We start from the raw sequence: 17506 nt of genomic DNA, 5'->3' as shown, positions 1-17506 counted from the left end.
TCCAGCCATGTCTGCAGGAGGGGAAGAGAGTGAGAGAGATAGTGATGGGGGTGGTGGAGAAGCAGATAGTTACTTCTACTGTGTGCCCTGATCAGGAATCAAACCCAGGACTTCCACATGTTGGGCAGACACTCTACTGCTGAACCAACTGGCCAGGGCCTTCAATACATTTTTTAAATGAATGAATATTGTCTAAATAGCTTGCTTTATTTTTCTGGGGAACTGGTTTAATACTGTAGTTGTCTTCAATATAGGAATTTTTTCTAAATACTTGTAATAGGAGGAAAACTATGAACAAATTAATAATATTGCTTTTGGAAGGCTGCCAATTATGTTAAATTTACTCAAAAAAAGTGGGAAAAAATCTCCAAATTTAAATGTTAAACATGGCTTTATAATAACAATGAAAAGTATGTTTATAAAACCATTTCTAATTTTCATTTTTTCAGCAGAGTAAGCATAATAAAAAAATGATACACAAATTCCATGTGCAGATTTCATCAGAAGAGGTCTTTGAAAAGATCAAAACAATGAATTTTTAAAGCACCCCAAATCAAGATGAGTGGGGAGCCATCCCAATAAAGACATTTTGGATACAAAAAAAAAAAAAAAAAAAAAAAAAAAAAAACAATGAATTTTTACAATCGAAAGAGACTTCTTACCTATCTAGCTCAATCATCTGGTATATATAAATCTCTATAATAGCCTTGATAAATGCTCACCTACTTTCTACTTGAATCCTTCCAGTGATGGGGGAACTCACCACTTATAAGGCATTTGATTTTTTATTTTAACAATTATAATATCCAAGTCGAACCCAAATCTGCCTCCTTGTAATCTTTAACCACTGAAATCAGTCCTTCCTTCTTAAATCATAGAAAACATTTCTTCTTTATTATGGTAACCCTATAAAAAATTAAAAACAGCTATAAAGTCATCCCAAGTATTTTCTTTTCTTTCCTTTTCTCTTCCAGTTTCATTCACCTTCTTCTCACATGTCATGTTTTCCAACACTTTAAACAACCTGGTTCATATCCTCCAGACATGTTACAGTGTGCCTTAAATACTTCTAAGATGGATTTGGACATCCACTGCAAGTGATATTCTCCTAGTGCAGAGGACTTCCCAGAGCAGGACTAACACATCTCTCTCATTCTTGACTTTGTACAGGTACTGTTCAAGCTTGGACTGGCTCTTACACATTATAAAACCTTGGCAATGGTTATCAGGAGATGGGATAATTTGAACCCTGGATAGGACCAAAGCTAAGAGAATTGATCCAATTCTGGAATTTTACTTGGGAGACAAGCTACCTAAATGAATCCTACATATACCAAGGGCATTCAAAATGTTTTAATCAGATAGATGGTAACTAGAGTTTAGCCATATTTGAAATTAGATAGGTGACATCATTATGCCTCCATTAGGTTTTGGAGCAGGTCCTCGATCATCAGCTGGGGAACACAAAAATCAAGACCCTACCCCAAAGTAAAGAAGACTGGAGCTCAAAGAAGGGCTGTGTTTCTAGGGGTGAAACTGAGGTAATAAGAATAAAAATAACTCTGGAGTCATAAAAACCTTTGTTGGATTCCATCTTCTTTACTTTTCAAACCTCAGTGTCCTCATGTGAACATGGAGCTAATAATAGTATTTACTTAAAGGATTGCTGTTGAAACTTAATGTGATAATATATGTCAAGTCTATATATAGTTGGTGCTCATAAAATGTATTTTTTTTACAAATTAAAATGCGTGAATAAAATGCAAGTTAAATACATTTTTAAAATAATTTCTCTTTTGAAGCCTTTAAAATTCATTACATACTAAGAACATTTTCTCAAAATATTTTTAACACTACCTGTAAGAAGAGTACTATATCTATTTTTTTCAAAGATGACCAGAACTGATGTAGATTAGTTGAAAATGGCTTGTAAAGTAAGAATAGCATAATGTTTCATTATACTCCCCATAATAATTGTACCAATAATATGGTTATAAAACTATATTTATTTTCAGATTTTACTTTTAAGTAAAATGATGATTTTACCATAAGTCATTGAAATCAGTCTTTTTTATAATATAAATTCATTAATCCAGTCAGAATTCAGAACCACAATTTAGTATTTGTTGGAGATCTGCATAAATCTTATCCCCAGCCCCATGCTATTTTCTTCTTAAAATGCAATCATCTAAAACATAAGAGGAATGGGCTCCGCCCTATGGGGGTGTCTGTTGCTCTGATCCTATAGTTATGGTCCAGAGAATTGGGAGGGACAATAAAAAAAGCTTCTCTTGGTGAGTGGGAGAGCTGTATATAAAAGTCACATTTAAGGGTCCAGTCCAATTCATCAGCTTTCTCAAGTTTACTCAACTTTAAGAGAGCATCAGCTGCTAATATACCTTAAAGAGTTTGTCCAAGACATTGTGCGGTGAGTAATCTTTATTTTCCTTTTTAAATCTCCTATATCTTTTATAATTTATTATTTAATATGTACCATTTTCAACAAATATGCTATTGTTCAAGTTAAAATGTTAAAGGAGGGTTTGAGTTATGTTGAATATAAAATGTCACAATACAAAATAAATTTATGCTACTAAAATACTCTCAAATCATTTATTTTTCTGAATAAAGTTTTTTGAGAGGTCTTGCTTTTTCTAAATGTATCTGAAATCACTCACAAAAATTATAATTTGGCATGATCTGCTTTAATGGCATCTTACTGAAATTTTGAAATACAATAGGTTAATGAGGAAAGAATAATTCTAATTTAAATAACCGATATATTAATAAATTTATTAAGTTGAGTTAAAATTTCATTTTACCTGCAGAATATCCTTATCAAATTGTTTTATGACTCATGGAGAGCTACAGCTCTATACTATAGTTGCAGAAATTTAGCTTTATTGCTGAATATTTATTCCCTTTACATAAAGCCTTTTTAAATACTCTATTCTGAAAACTGTACATGAATTTTAAGGTTATATTACACCTGTTTTTCAGCTTTCTTATGACATTTTCTAAGATTTTCTCTGTTAAGAATAAGAAGCAAAGCAGAGATGTCTGAAATCACTAGGTGAATGTGACAAAGCCACGATTAGACACCAATGTTCCTGTCCTCTAGCTACAGTGCCATTACAAATAATAATAACAAAATTGAAATAATAATAATAAAATAAACCAAAATTGAAGCATATGCATTTGTTCTGTTACTAGCTTTATACTGCACAGTGAAAATAAACATAGTAGATTTTACTATTTCTATGCTACTTCTAAATGATTCTATTTCAAAGATAAATAAAAAACAATGCCATTTCTCTTTAAAATATGTATAGCCACTCATATTTTAGATAATTCAGTGGTGAGATTCAGCTGGTTTACACCGGTTCCGCAGAACGGGTACCTAATTTTTTGTTGAGTTCAGCGAACTGGTTGTTAAAATGGCACTTGTAATCAGGGTTCTCTCTAAAGTGGGTGCATGTGTATATCTTTTTTTATACTTAAAATGGTCATTAGGGCAGAGAACCAGTAGTTAAATTATTTGAATCCCACCACTGACTCTATGTGTATGTTAAAACAGAGAACATTAAGCATTAAGATAAATCACTTCTATAATAAAGGGCTTTGCGATTATTGAAATGCAGATTAAGATAGGACTATTCTATTTTGAGACAAGTTTTATGAGCAAAAGAGGAAAGTGCTAAAAATCATACTCAAACAAGATTGTTTAAAAAAAAAAGCTGAAGAAAAAGGGTAGAAAAGCATTTTTATATAAAGCCAAACTCTAAATTCATATTTCAAGTACATAATTAATAAAATTATTTCTAAATACTTTGACACATTTTTTCAATGGTAGAACTGTGCATTAATTCAGTAAAAATATTCTAAATCAGAGCCTATTAATTTGGTATTTATGGCTATTTTTGAAGTGTTTGAAAAGAAGTGAATTATGAAAAAGAAATTTGCTAAGTAAATAAACAATTACTAATTTATCCAATTAAGAGAATTAGCCATTCTCAAGCAAATTATTAGCACTTAGTCATAGTCAACATAAAATGTAGGCGAAAATTCTAAAAAGTAAGCTTTTTCATTCCTCATGTGGCTTAAAATTCATATATTAAAACTTGCATAAGAGCTCTCAAAAAGATATCTCAGCTACGAGTTGATGCTTCTCATTTCTCTTCTTCTGTCTGTCCTTCTGTCCTTCTCTGTCTCAGTCTTTCTCACTAAAAACAAAAATAAATAAATAAAATAAAGGTGTCCCACGTAAACCATTCCAATTAGTTACTGTAATACTCTGTGCACAGTTGTATAGTTATAAATGTAAACTACAAAACTTAATTGTATAGTTTGGAATACTAGAAATATTTTTAAATACCTACATTTTGCCTTCCCTTTTTAGTGAAGATGAAGTCTGCAAAAGACATGGTTAAAGTAATGATCGTCATATTTGCAATTTGTTTTTTTGCAAAATCGGATGGGAAACCTATTAAGTAAGTACTGTAGCCAATTCTGCATAGTGAGGGCATGGGAATTGGATGTTTGTGGTTGGCTTTATGATTGGAAGAAGAGAGCTAATGGAGTGGCCTCTCTGCTTCTATTGCTTCTGTTCCCCACAGGAGGAGGTCTGTGAGTGAAATACAGTTTATGCATAACCTGAGTAAACATCTGAACTCGATGGAACGGGTGGAATGGCTGCGGAAGAAGCTCCAGGATGTGCACAATTTTATTGCCCTTGGAGCTTCTGTAGCTCACAAGGATGGCGGTTCCCAGAAGCCTCGAAAAAAGGTGGACAATGTCCTGGTAGAGCACCATCAAAAAAGCTTTGGAGAAGCTGACAAAGCTGATGTGGATGTATTACTTAAAGCTAAATCCCAGTGAAAACACATCTATCAGCACACTGCTCTAGGCAGCATAGAGCAACAACATTACATGCTGCTAATGTTTCCAAGCTCTATTATGATTCCAAGTGCCAATATTTCTAATATCATCAAACTTTACATATAATCTATTGCTAGTCATGATGGCTCTAATTTTAATTATTTTGATTTTATTTTCATTCAAGAAGCTTTTAATTATTCTATTTCTGTTGTTTATTCTTTTAATTATTCAATTTCTGCTGTTTATTCTTTTAAAAGTATGTTATTGAATAATTTATAAAAGAATAAAATTGCACTTTTTAACCTCTCTCCCATCTCACAATGCAAAATAAAAATTTAATGATCACTATGCTAAATAAAGTTAAGTATTTTTCACTTGTTACAAGAATGTCTTTTTGTTTATAAATTACATCAATATGTTTAAATGGATCATGACTATGAAATAAACACAAAATGATTTTCCAGTTTTATTGAGAAATAACTGACATACATCATTGTATAAGTTTAAGGCATACAGCACGATGGTTTGATTTACATATATCATGAAATGATTATAGCAGTTGGTTCAGCTAACATCCATCATAAAAATGTTTTTCTTAATCATGTGTTTCACATTCTGAAACTTTGAACATCATACTTTTGACATTATCAAAATACCAGGTACCCAGTTCTTACTAGCTAGATACTACTGTCTTCTTCATTTCAGGAAAGATAATGAAATACTCAGCAAAGAAAGGCGGAAAGTGGTCTGAAACTTGAATGCAAAAGCGTTTGCCTATAAACAAACCTACTGATCATATTTCTAGTCTGAACCCCAAATTTTAAGCAATGTAATTTTTATATATTTTAGAATATAATTTCATTTATTTGTCATTTGACACATATCAATTTAGTCTCCATTATTTGTCAGGTGCAGTATTAGGCACTGGGTATATACTAGTAAGCAAAATAGACAACAGTTCCTGTCTTTATGGGGCTAGTAATTTAGTAGAAAAGACACGCCCTGGCCGGTTGGCTCAGTGGTAGAGCGTCGGCCTGGCGTGCGGGGGACCCGGGTTCGATTCCCGGCCAGGGCACATAGGAGAAGCGCCCATTTGCTTCTCCACCCCCGCCCCTCCTTCCTCTCTGTCTCTCTCTTCCCCTCCCGCAGCCGAGCCTCCATTGGAGCAAAGATGGCCCGGGCGCTGGGGATGGCTCCTTGGCTTCTGCCCCAGGCGCTAGAGTGGCTCTGGTCACGAAAGAGCGACGCCCCGGAGGGGCAGAGCATCGCCCCCTGGTGGGCAGAGCGTCGCCCCTGGTGGGCGTGCCGGGTGGACCCCGGTTGGGCGCAAGCGGGAGTCTGTCTGACTGTCTCTCCCCGTTTCCAGCTTCAGAAAAATACAAAAAAAAAAAAAAAAAAGAAAAGACACACATTAAGTCATTATTATCTTTGGTAAGTGTGATGAAAGAAAAGTACAAGATACTTCAGGAGTCTAAAATATACAGCCCTGATCTATTAGATCAATGCTTTCCAAAGAACTGTCTGTAGTGATGGAAATGTTCTATATTCTGTGCTGTCCAATACAGCAGGCACATGTGCATTTCAAACTTGGCTTGTGTCACTGAGAACTGCATAAGATCCCATCCCTAGCCTCAAAGAGTTCATGTTCTAATGAAGAAGGCAGAGTAGTAAGTTCTGGTTTTCTTGCCCTGTTCATATTGAATTCTTTGCATATTCAAATACAAATTCTTTGGTTTTCAAAGTCACAAATATTTTCTCCCATTGTATTTACTGACTCTAACTTAATTTTGATGGATGCAGTTACATCAATTTTATGCCTTATTGTTTGTATTTTGGGGATTGAAGAAGTTTTCTCCCAACCCTAGGTCACAAAATTATCTCTTACATCTATCTGCTTTAGAGGTTTATCTTCCACTTTAGGTGTATATTCTTCTGGAGTCTAACTTTGTATATGACAAAATGCTATGTTTAAACTATTTTTTTCCATATGGATAGTCAGTCTTCTAAATATCATCTACCCAATAATTCTTTATTTCTCTGTAGTGTTGTAGGTGCACTTAAAAAATCGTATCTCACTTCCTATTTAAACATATTTATTATTTTATCTTATTTTTAGACAATAAAAATTTTATTTATTTTGCTTTTGAATAAATTTTCAATTTATGAAAGGTTAGTCTCAGGTAGGGGCCCACACGTCATTCTTTCTTAACTTTCCCTCCACCTCTTGATTTAATAACAGGATACTGTGTCTTTCTGAATGTCTCTGGCCCTGTTATTTTCCCTCCTAATTGGTCCATACACAGGACACCTTCCTTCCCAAATTCTCAGAGATTGAGCCTGTGAATATCCAACCCAGGTTCTACACAAAACTCTACAAAAGGAAGTTCTTGGTTCCATCCTGAAGCAGCAGTTAATGGAGGTGGTCCCAGGAAACATGCTAGAGGAAAAAACAACCTGTCCTTAAACTGTGGACCTCTTTGTTTAATTAAACCTCATTCAGAGCAAACCCTAGGATTTGGAATTAAGTTAGGTTTTAAAATCAATGATTTATTTTTGCAACTTTTATCCTAAGGCCTCCTTTACAAAAAAAATAAATTGGATGGTTTTCTCAACCATATAAACTTCTGGTAATATCAGAAGAACTCAGGGAATGTATGATCCATCAGTTTCACCTTGAATGCTTCTTATTTTTTGTACAGAGATCACATGTCTTCTTAGGAAGACTGTAACCAAACTGCAACACCTGTAGCATCTTTGGCATAGATCTTTATGGGTTGCACAATCTCACCCCCTTTTGGTATCCCAGGACAGAAGGATGGACACAGAGGCTCCGAAGTAGATATATTTGTGAAGGTGTATAAATGGAAACCACTAGTGGCATTGAAAAATGAAATGGCTGTCAATCAGGTCACCACTCAGGAAAATCACCACCTCTGCAAGTTTGAGTTCATATGGAGAATAGACTTGGTTTCTGTGCTAGCAATGTTCCCCCCCTTGAAGCTCATGGCCCAGAACTCCAGGTCTGAAGACAACAGAAAAGGTCCTTCATGACATGCAGAGTCCCTGAAAACACTTAAAGCCCGTTCCAGAGTTCCTCCAACTTTCGTCTCCCAATAGTGGCAGTCAAAGGTGAAGCGACTGCTTTGGCTCTCTGAATATGTTATAGGAAAGAAATGAGCCTAGGCAGGCTGCTTTAGCTCATTGAAAAGTCACAGAAAAGGGGGCCTAAAGAGACAGGTTCAGGGGGTTATCTTGGGATGAGCTGCTGCCGCCCATTGCTCCCCTGATTGCAAGTCTCATGGGACTCTTAGAGTTTAGGAGATGAACACCTGTGGGGGAAGAATAGAGGGAGTGGGAAGATGAGGGAGAAGGGAAAGGCACAGTCATGTTCCAGAGAGGAAGAGCATGCTCTTTCTTATTACTTAATAAAAGCTATTTTTATGGCAAACTGTTCTATTTTTATTCAATGTCAATATAGTCCAAGTTACCACGGTAGCCTTCTAAATTATTAGCTGCAATTTAATAAACTGAAATTAAATGAATAATAAACTATTTATGATGAATTTCTTTATAGTTTAGACAGATGTTGGATCATAACGATTATGTCAAATGTTAATGGTTGATATACTATTATATTTCCTTTAAATGAAACATCAATTTTTTTTTAAAATTATCACAATAAAATCAATCATCATATGTTTAACAGGATTATCTAAAACTAACAAGAAGACAGCCATATAGTTAGCCACTGTATCTAAGTACATTTGTTCTCTTCATCTGCCTTACAAAACGTTTTCATGAGCCCAGGCTGGGTTTCTCAGGTGGTTAGAGCATCGTTCTGATATGCCAAGGTTATGGGTTTTTAATCCCTGGTTAGGGCACATAGAAGACTCAACCAATGACTGCATAAATAAGTGGAACAGCAAACTGATGTCTCCCTCCCTTCCTCATCCTCTCTAAATTAGTAAATAAATAAATTTCTTATAATATTTCTATACAAAGAAGTTTACCAAATATATCCACTAGACTCTGACAGAACTTTTGTAAAAAAGTTATCAACCTCAAAAAACTGAAAATAGAACTACCTTATGACCCAGCAATCCCTCTACTGGGTATATACCCCAAAAACTCAGAAACATTGATACGTAAAGACACATGCAGCCCCATGTTCTTTGCAGCATTGTTCACAGTGGCCAGGACATGGAAACAACCAAAAAGCCTGTCAATAGATGACTGGATAAAGAAGATGTGGCACATGTACACTATGGAATACTACTTAGCCATAAGAAATGATGACATCTGATCATTTACAGCAAAATGGTGGGATCTTGATAACATGATACGAAGCGAAATAAGTAAATCAGAAAAAACTAGGAACTGCATTATTCCATACGTAGGTGGGACATAAAAGTGAAACTAAGAGACATTGATAAGAGTGTGGTGGTTGTGGGGGGAGGGGGGAAAGGGAGAGGGAAAGGGGGAGGGGGAGGGGCACAAAGAAAACTAGATAGAAGGTGACAGAGGACAATCTGACTTTGGGTGATGGGTATGCAACATAATTGAAAGACAAGATAACCTGGACTTGTTATCTTTGAATATATGTATCCTGATTTATTGATGTCGCCCCATTAAAAAAATAAAATTATAATAAAAAAGGAAAACAAAAGTTATCAAAATTTCAGCCACATAAATTAAAGAAGGAATTTTTTTTTCATTTTTCTTATTCCTTTCATTCTCTATCTAGCACTCTAGTGATAGGGTGGTGTAAAGGCCAGTAGCATAGTGTCAGTCAACTCTACTGTGTCATTCAGAGATAAAGTTTCTTCTGCCATACCTTAGTACGTTATCCTAGAGTGCATGGTTGAAGCTACGTTATATACTATTATCTGTTCCAGCACACAGGAAGGTCAAAAAGCAGAAAAGGAGAATGAGCAGTTTCATCTCATGCTAATAATGAAGTAGAAATTTCTTTTGCTCACATCCTACTAGCAAGACCAAAATCTCATGTATACTTTTAGTTGAGAAATACAGTTTTTGGTTATATGGTTATGTGTCCAGCCAAAAGTCTCAGAGGAAAAAAGACAGAATTTGGGATCACCTAGCAATTTATCTCACTAGGATCACAAAGGAGGAACATTTGTATTTCTTAGTCATAGGGACTAGAAACCCACCACTTTTCTATCTCTGACCTCCCACAGCACATTATCTCTATTTCCCTATTACCTAAATTGTTTTCCTTTTATTTGTTAATTACACAGCTCATTTATATAAGTAGAACCTGTATGTTAACAATGTCTGTATTTCCCCTAGTGTTCTTCCACAGGGTCTTGGTCAAGGAATATATTTTCTGAGTAGGAATAGAGTCCTTTTTGTGTGAATGTGATTTTCATGTTCCTGCCATTGGTGACAGTGCTCCAATCCTGTAGTAAAGAGGGGCTGTCACTTATCATTACTTTGTTGAGCAAATGTTCAATCAGGAGTCTCTCTTATCCTCTGCTGTGAAATAATCTTGAGTTAGTATGCCATGAAGTACAATAATATAGACATCCGAAGAAACTTGTTTATTGTTTCTATATGAAACTTTATTTCTGTTAAATTGGAAATCTGTATTGGCCTGTTTGCTGCATGCATTAATATTGTGGAAGGGTCTGAACCTTAACTCATTCATTCAGGGTTTAGAAATTAGTGTGCAGAGCAGTTTGTAATGGTGTGAATCAGTGGCATTACCTATTTAATGTATAGCTGCTACCTATGCTCCCAAATTAATATTTGAAAGGTTAATTTTATTTTTAAAGCAGACAACAGTGGTAACTTTATTTTTAGATTCTCTCCTTCTTAAGGAATAACAGAATGAAATGAACTGTAGGTCCCTCACAGCAAGATAATGTTTTCTGGAAGTTTTCTAGAACTTGGCCTAGAACTGGTGAATTATGCTAAGCAGAGCATGTGATTGACCCATGGCAGGGTTAGAACTATTTTTTTGCTTCTTTCTTTTTTTAAAATTTATTTATTAAGTGAGAGGTAGGGAGGCAGTGAGACAGACTTCCTCATGCCCCCCAACCCCAGATCCACCCTACAAGCCCACTAGGGGATGATGATCTTCCCATCTGGGTCTGCTGCTCCATTGCTCAGAACTGAGCCATTTCAACTCCTGAGGTGAGGTCATAGAGCCATCCTCAGTGCCCTGGGCCGAATTGCTGGAACCACTGGAGCTATGGCTGTGGGAGGGGAGAGAAAGTGAGGAAGAGAGAAAGAGAGAGAGAGAGAGACAGAGAGACAGAGAGAGGGAGAGAGAAGGGGTAGGGGTGAAGAAGCAGATGATCGCTTCTCCTGTGTGCCCTGACCGAGAATGGAACTCGGGATATTCACAGCCTGCTGACATTCTACCGCTCAGCCAATCTGCTAGGCTGGGGTCAGGAACCTATGGCTCTCGAGCCAGATGTGGCTCTTTTGATGGCTGCATCTGGCTCGCAGACAAATCTTTAATTAAAAAAACCAATAACGTTAAAAATATTTATATAAAACATTCTCATGTATTACAATCCATTCATTTCCTATTGCTCATGTTCATGGTTGTGGGTGGCTCCAGCCAATCACAGCTGTCCTCCGGGACAACACCAAATTTTTATTGGATAATGCATAAGGTACATGGGTCCTTGTATGGCTCTCAGGGAATTATATTTTGAAATATGTGGCGTTTATGGCTCTCTCAGCCAAAAAGTTTCCCAACCCCTGGGCTAGGGCCTTGTTTGTTTCTTTATTAAGTGTTGGCTTTATTTGTAGGAAAAGTGGGATGAGCTAAATGAAACTGTAATATACATAACCTTGGGTAATATCATAAAAATAATGTATCTAAAGGGAATTGGTGGAAACTATATACAGTAGTAGAATACCAGAGACTTTCTTTAGGAAATGATAGCTTCTATTTTGATATAAGGAAATATATAGTTCCTGTTTCACAGACCTCACTAACCCTAACTTGCATTATAGAATTATCTCCTTTAATCTTATTCTACAGAAGAAATTTTTTTTAAATTTTTTTCTTTTTTTATTATTATTCATTTTAATGGGGTGACATTGATAAATCAGGGTACATATGTTCAGTGACAACATCTCCAGGTTATTTTGACATTTGATTATGTTGCATACCCATCACCCAAAGTCAAATTGTCTTCGGTCACCTTCTATTTGGTTTTCTTTGTGCCCCTCCTCCTTCCCCCCCCAACCACCACCCTCTTGTCCTTGTCTACAGAAGATTTTGATAATAAATCAAGATTGGTAAGATTTTGTTGTTGTTGTTGTTTTGCTGTGAGGATTTTTTTAGAAATCTCTCCACGAGATTACTTGTATCACAACATTCCTGTTTAGATTGCTCTTCTTACTTAGAGATCTTCAAAGATTATTGGCAATTTCCAATTTAGCAGAATGCTGGCAATAATAACACTTGCTATATACTATGACAATAACCTGTTTCCCTTAGGTCTCTGGTATCTAAATGTCCTTAGGTGAGGAAGAGAATGTTCACGATCTTATATTGTTCAATTCAGCTCAGCATAAATGCTGGTTTGGAAAACACTTTGGTTATCACACGTGGGAGCCTGTGAGTTTTTTCTTTCAAACTAAACAAGGATTAAAAGTGTTGTGTTGTTTTTTTTTAAACAAAGTTCTTTCTGCAAAATTTATTTTCACACCAAATTCTTCAAAGCAGGTCTTCTTCTTTTGCTTCCTCTGCTTGCAAAGCCCTTCCCACTCGTCTAAAAACTGGGGAACTCTTCCTCATCCTTCAAGATTCAGCTCAAATGTCACTCGCTGGTGGAGGCTTCCTCAACTCGCCAGGCAGAGTTTGTTACTCCCTCTGTTCCCACAGCTCACAGGAAGCAACTCAGTATACGGGATTATGTTTTGGGGCGGGTCTCACCACCCGGGGGTGAGCTTCGAGGGAGAAACCGTGTCTTTTATTTTCTACCATTTTGGTCCAGCGTCTGGTACATGGTAGCAAAGCTGAGCGACTGAAATTATTACTTGCGACTTTCTGCCCTCTGGGAGCAATACCTCGACGTTCGACAGGCGGCCCCACTGCAGGAGTTTCAGCCGGCACACCGGTTCCCGCCAACCCGCTTTTTAAAAACAAACAGCTGCGGATGTTAGGGAATAGAGGGTGGCCCTCACCACGACCCGCTTTCATGAACCGGTCGGTTAATACCTCCCAGCTGAGCTGGTAAAGGCGGTTTCGGAGTTTGCTTGGTTGAGGGAAATGCTTTCCCTGAACAAACTCAGGATCGCAGAGGTATTTCTCTAACTCTGGCTGGAGAGGAGGTCCGCTTTTCTCTAACAGGCATAGGAAGTGTCGAAGAAAAAGGCGTGGGATTCAAACGTTATGGGGAGTATAACCCTGAGCTCAGGCACTCAGACCGGAGACTCTCTGCCGGTTGCCAGGTTACGTGTATGAGGACCCACGCTTTCCTCTTTGCAGCGCCAGCCTGCGAGACGCCCACCCTAGAGGCAGCTCCCATAACTGTCCTCACTCTCCGCGCCCCGCCCACTCCATGGTGATAAGCCACTATTCTCGCGAGAACTCAGCTAGCCTTGCCTCTTTGGATTGCAGGCTCTCGCGAGAAGAGGATTAGGAGCCGGCCTGCAACCTGCCGGGCGGCTCTAGTAGCCGCTGCCGTCTGAGTGGCGGTTACCACAGACACCTTCGAAAGGGTCCAGTTGAAGAGGAAGCAGAGGTGTCGCTCTCCCCGGCTTTTGCCAAGGTCCTCCGTGGACACCCAGGGGGACTACAGGTTCGTGAGTGACTGGACACAGCTGGGGAACTCAGTGGGGGCGGCGCCGGAGGCTGGGCTTGGCGGGGGCGAAGGAGGAAGGGGGAGGAGGGCGAATCAGGGCTTGAGAGCTGGGCTGCTGTGGTGGTGTCCTGGACGTGTCGGACCCTGCCGGGGGGCCGTGTGTGGGGTTCTGGGCTCCGGTCGCCGGCACCCAGTTCGGAGAGGCAGGGATGAGGCTTGGGCTTGGCGGTGCCGTTTTTGGGTTGGGAGCCCCGAGGCCTTTCCCCAGGGGTGAAGGCGATACCCTCGTCCCTCCTTCCCGGGGCCGAGTAACGCGTGCCCCGCCCCTTTTGTGTCGTCCCTGGGCTAACGCAGCGACATCCTGAAGAGGGCGCCTCACAATGGGGGTAACGTGGCGAGTAGTCTCCCTTTGGGGGAAGAGGAGTGGGACCCTAATAATGCGCTGCGTGGTTTTATGCTGTGATAGCATCACGTATGGTAAAGCTTGGTTTCGGCAAAACTTGCACAGAAAAACTTTCATTTTCTTTTTGAGATGCACCCTTTATCTTTTTGAATGGGGTGCGGGGAGGTGTGACAGTACTTTGTTATTGTGGGAGCAACGTGACCATCCCTGGTCCTCTCCAGCTTTCCTACTTTCCCTTTCTCTTTACTATTTTGAGTCCTTGATGAGAAAACACTAATGCGATATGCTAGAGACAGAGCCTCATCTGTTTGTCACTTAGTATACAAAATTTATATAAATTTTGTATTTTTAAGGGTCTTTATGCTTTTTATTTAAATTTACAATCAGTGAAACAATATGGTATATTTGATTTTATTTGGACAATTGACTACATCCCTTCCTTCCCCAACTACACAAATATGATCAACGTTTTTTAGAGAGGAGGTTAGGGATGCATTTTGAATGGAATAGACTGTAGAAATTTGAATGAGAGGTATACGTATAAGGAAGGAAGCCATAAGGACTGAAAATAAATTTCTGTTTTGGAGAACCCATGGAGGACTGAATCCCCAAGAATTGAAAATGAGGACTGCAGTTGTCATTTGAATACAAAGCAGAAAGCAGTATAAAATACTTGATGAGGGATTAAGATTGTTAAAGAAGTGTGTAAGGAGAATTATTTTTGCAGGTCTAAAAGTGTTTCATAAATGTTTCTGTCATTTCTCAGAGTTTAACTGCCATTGTTATACATAAAGAGAAAGTGGGGAGGGAGGTTCTGAAGCATGGGGCGTGATGAGGTAATAAAGGGAACCCTAGAATAATGTCTTGTTCAATCAGGGAAGCTTTCAGTGTCTCAGAAATGTTTCCAGTTCTTTCACCTTTTCCCTTCACTCCCAAGAAAGCTTTCAGTCAGGCTTTTTACTTTCTTTATGTCACCCTTCTGCCTGTCTGAATATTTTTCTTTCTCACCTATCTAAGCCTGTGAAAAATTTAAATTATTAACTATGAGATTGCAAACTGCTATGGTCTGCTTTGTGCCTTTTTATATTTAGGTGACTTGGAAGTGATCTGGAAAATATGCACCCTTTTAAAGAAATAGTTTATGAATAGAATACTCGCAAGCGTTTGGATACTGGGAGATGAAAATAACGAGTGAAATGCACGAGTTTATACCTCATCTGAGAGGGACAGGAAGTTCTTAGGTCCCCCTGATTAGTGCCCTACATGAATGTGGGTGCAGTCTTCAGCTTTTTCAAAAGAACACAGGAAATCTAGATTTTTTGCTTGCAGCCTTTTTTTTTCAGGTGAGAGGAGGGGAGATAGGCAGACTCCTGCATGTGCCCAGACAGGAACTACCTGGCAGCTCCCCAGCAACCCCATCTGTGGCGGGTGCTCGGGTACCCACTACTGAGCTAGAGCTACTTTTAGCGGCTGAGACTGTTGCGCTCCTACAGAGCTATCCTCAGTGCCTGGGGCCATGCTTCAACCAATGGCTGCAGGAGGAGAACCGGGAGAGAAGGGGAAGTGGGAGGGGGGAGAAGCAGGTAGTCACTTCTGTGTGTCCTGATTGGGAAAGGATCCCAGGATGTCCATATGCTGGGCTGACGCTCTGTCCACGGAGCCACTAGCCAGGGCCTGCTTATAGCCTCTTGATTTTTTTTTTTTCTGAAGCTGGAAACGGGGAGAGACAGACAGACTCCTGCATGCGCCCGACCGGGATCCACCCGGCACGCCCACCAGGGGCCAGGGGCAACGCTCTGCCCACCAGGGGGCGATGCTCTGCCCCTCCGGGGCGTCGCTCTGCCGCGACCAGAGCCACTCTAGCGCCTGGGGCAGAGGCCAAGGAGCCATCCCCAGCGCCCGGGCCATCTTTGCTCCAATGGAGCCTCAGCTGCGGGAGGGGAAGAGAGAGACAGAGAGGAAGGAGGGGAGGGGGTGGAGAAGCAAATGGGCGCTTCTCCTGTGTGCCCTGGCCGGGAATCGAACCTGGGTCCCCCACACGCCAGGCCGATGCTCTACCGCTGATCCAACCTGCCAGGGCATAGCCTCTTGATTTTTAAAAAAATTGTATATGAATTAAAACACTGAAAATAGCTTCGTGTGGCCCAACCAAACCCAAACCATTTAAAGTAAGTAGGCCAATTAGTTTGGAATTTCATACCTAGGAGGACTTGGGGAAAAATGTCAACTCTAATTGAAAACAATCGTTAAGTCAAATAGCTGAGTTTAATAACCTTTAAATACAGTAAGGCAAATTGAACTGGTACTTATTAACATTTTAACTGGAAATAACTGAAGGAAAAAACTTTCAGTATTTATGGTTTAATAACTCAGGGTTCTGAGCAAAGGTAATTTAATCTGCCTAGTAAGGAAATTGATTTATTGAGAATCCCTTTATTGTACTTGCAATTAATATATAATATTAAATCCAGGAGACCCTTTACAGTTTAGCTATGGTTTTGTCTGTTTAATATTTGTGATACCATATTAGTCACTGGCTTTTTCTGAAAGCAGTACTTATTCTCTGGCTCTTGGGGTGGGGGAAAAGGGTCATCAGGATAGAAAGAAATGGGATGGGGAGAGTGTGATGTGAAACAGGTACTCCTGTGCCTTTTTCTTACATTGTCCATTAAAAGATTGAATTAACTAATTTTTCTTGTAAGAAGAATAGGCACTTTGGTAGATTAAACACAGTGCCTTCAATGTACTATAGTAGAGCTTAATGATATTTGTGAAATTGAACCCTGGTGTATTAAACCACATTTACCTATTGATGTGAAGTACTTTAATCACATAATTAATTCATACTTGGTTGAACTGTGGGGAATGAGAGTTTAGAGGCCAGACCTAAGAAAGAAGCAGTAAGTAGATTGTAGAAGGTAGAGGGCAAGATGAAGGTCTTCCATGGCAGTAAGGGTGAGAGAGGAGGCAAGATGAGGGAAAGAGTTGAAAAGGATGTTAAAATGGTTAAATACCTTTTTGTCTACTGTGCAGTTTTACAAAGAGCTCTACCCATTATGATCAGAACATTGGTTTTTAATCAGGAATTACTTTGGGAGTTTGCAGCCTCGATTTTTTTCTTTTAACCCACCTCTTCATCCAATGCCTGCCACTCTAGTATAGGAAGTGAAACAGGAGATTGTTTGTGAGGTGTTCCTGTTTAAGAGTTTTTAAAACATTTTGAAGAATCTGTTTTATATTTGTGGAGGTTATGTTTGTTTAGGGGGAGCATTTTCCTTTCTGCATGTTTCTGTCATGACTTATAAAGTAGGAAGTTCTTTCTAGTAAGTAACTTTCTACTTTCTTTCTATCCCCCTCAGATGCCTTTCCAAGGGAGGATTAAGTGGAGTTAGTAGAAGGAATTGAGTATGCTTTTGCTTAGTGCTGTCTAGTTCTA

The 17506-nt window shown here is 38.9% G+C and overlaps 2 protein-coding genes across 3 annotated transcripts in view; both read left to right on the top strand.

The window, feature by feature from the left end:
• The first annotated feature begins 4401 nt into the window (after positions 1-4401).
• On the top strand, positions 4402-4878 carry PTH (parathyroid hormone). Its single transcript, XM_066253846.1, has 2 exons — positions 4402-4490; positions 4617-4878. Exons 1-2 carry the CDS (start codon positions 4405-4407, stop codon positions 4876-4878), a joined length of 348 nt encoding a protein of 115 aa, XP_066109943.1. The 5' UTR covers positions 4402-4404.
• Positions 4879-13510: 8632 nt separating this feature from the next.
• BTBD10 (BTB domain containing 10) overlaps positions 13511-17506 on the top strand; it is a 110421-nt gene continuing 106425 nt past the window's right edge. For both annotated transcript variants that reach the window (XM_066251004.1, XM_066251005.1), the window contains exon 1: positions 13511-13664. The gene's annotated coding sequence lies outside the window, so the exon portion shown is untranslated. The remainder of the gene's footprint in view (positions 13665-17506) is intronic.

The sequence above is a fragment of the Saccopteryx bilineata genome, chromosome 1 (genome assembly GCF_036850765.1).
Source record: "Saccopteryx bilineata isolate mSacBil1 chromosome 1, mSacBil1_pri_phased_curated, whole genome shotgun sequence".
Classification (NCBI taxonomy): domain Eukaryota; kingdom Metazoa; phylum Chordata; class Mammalia; order Chiroptera; family Emballonuridae; genus Saccopteryx; species Saccopteryx bilineata.
Note: the sequence above shows the minus strand (reverse complement) of the source record. Positions and strands in the feature narration are given on the sequence as shown.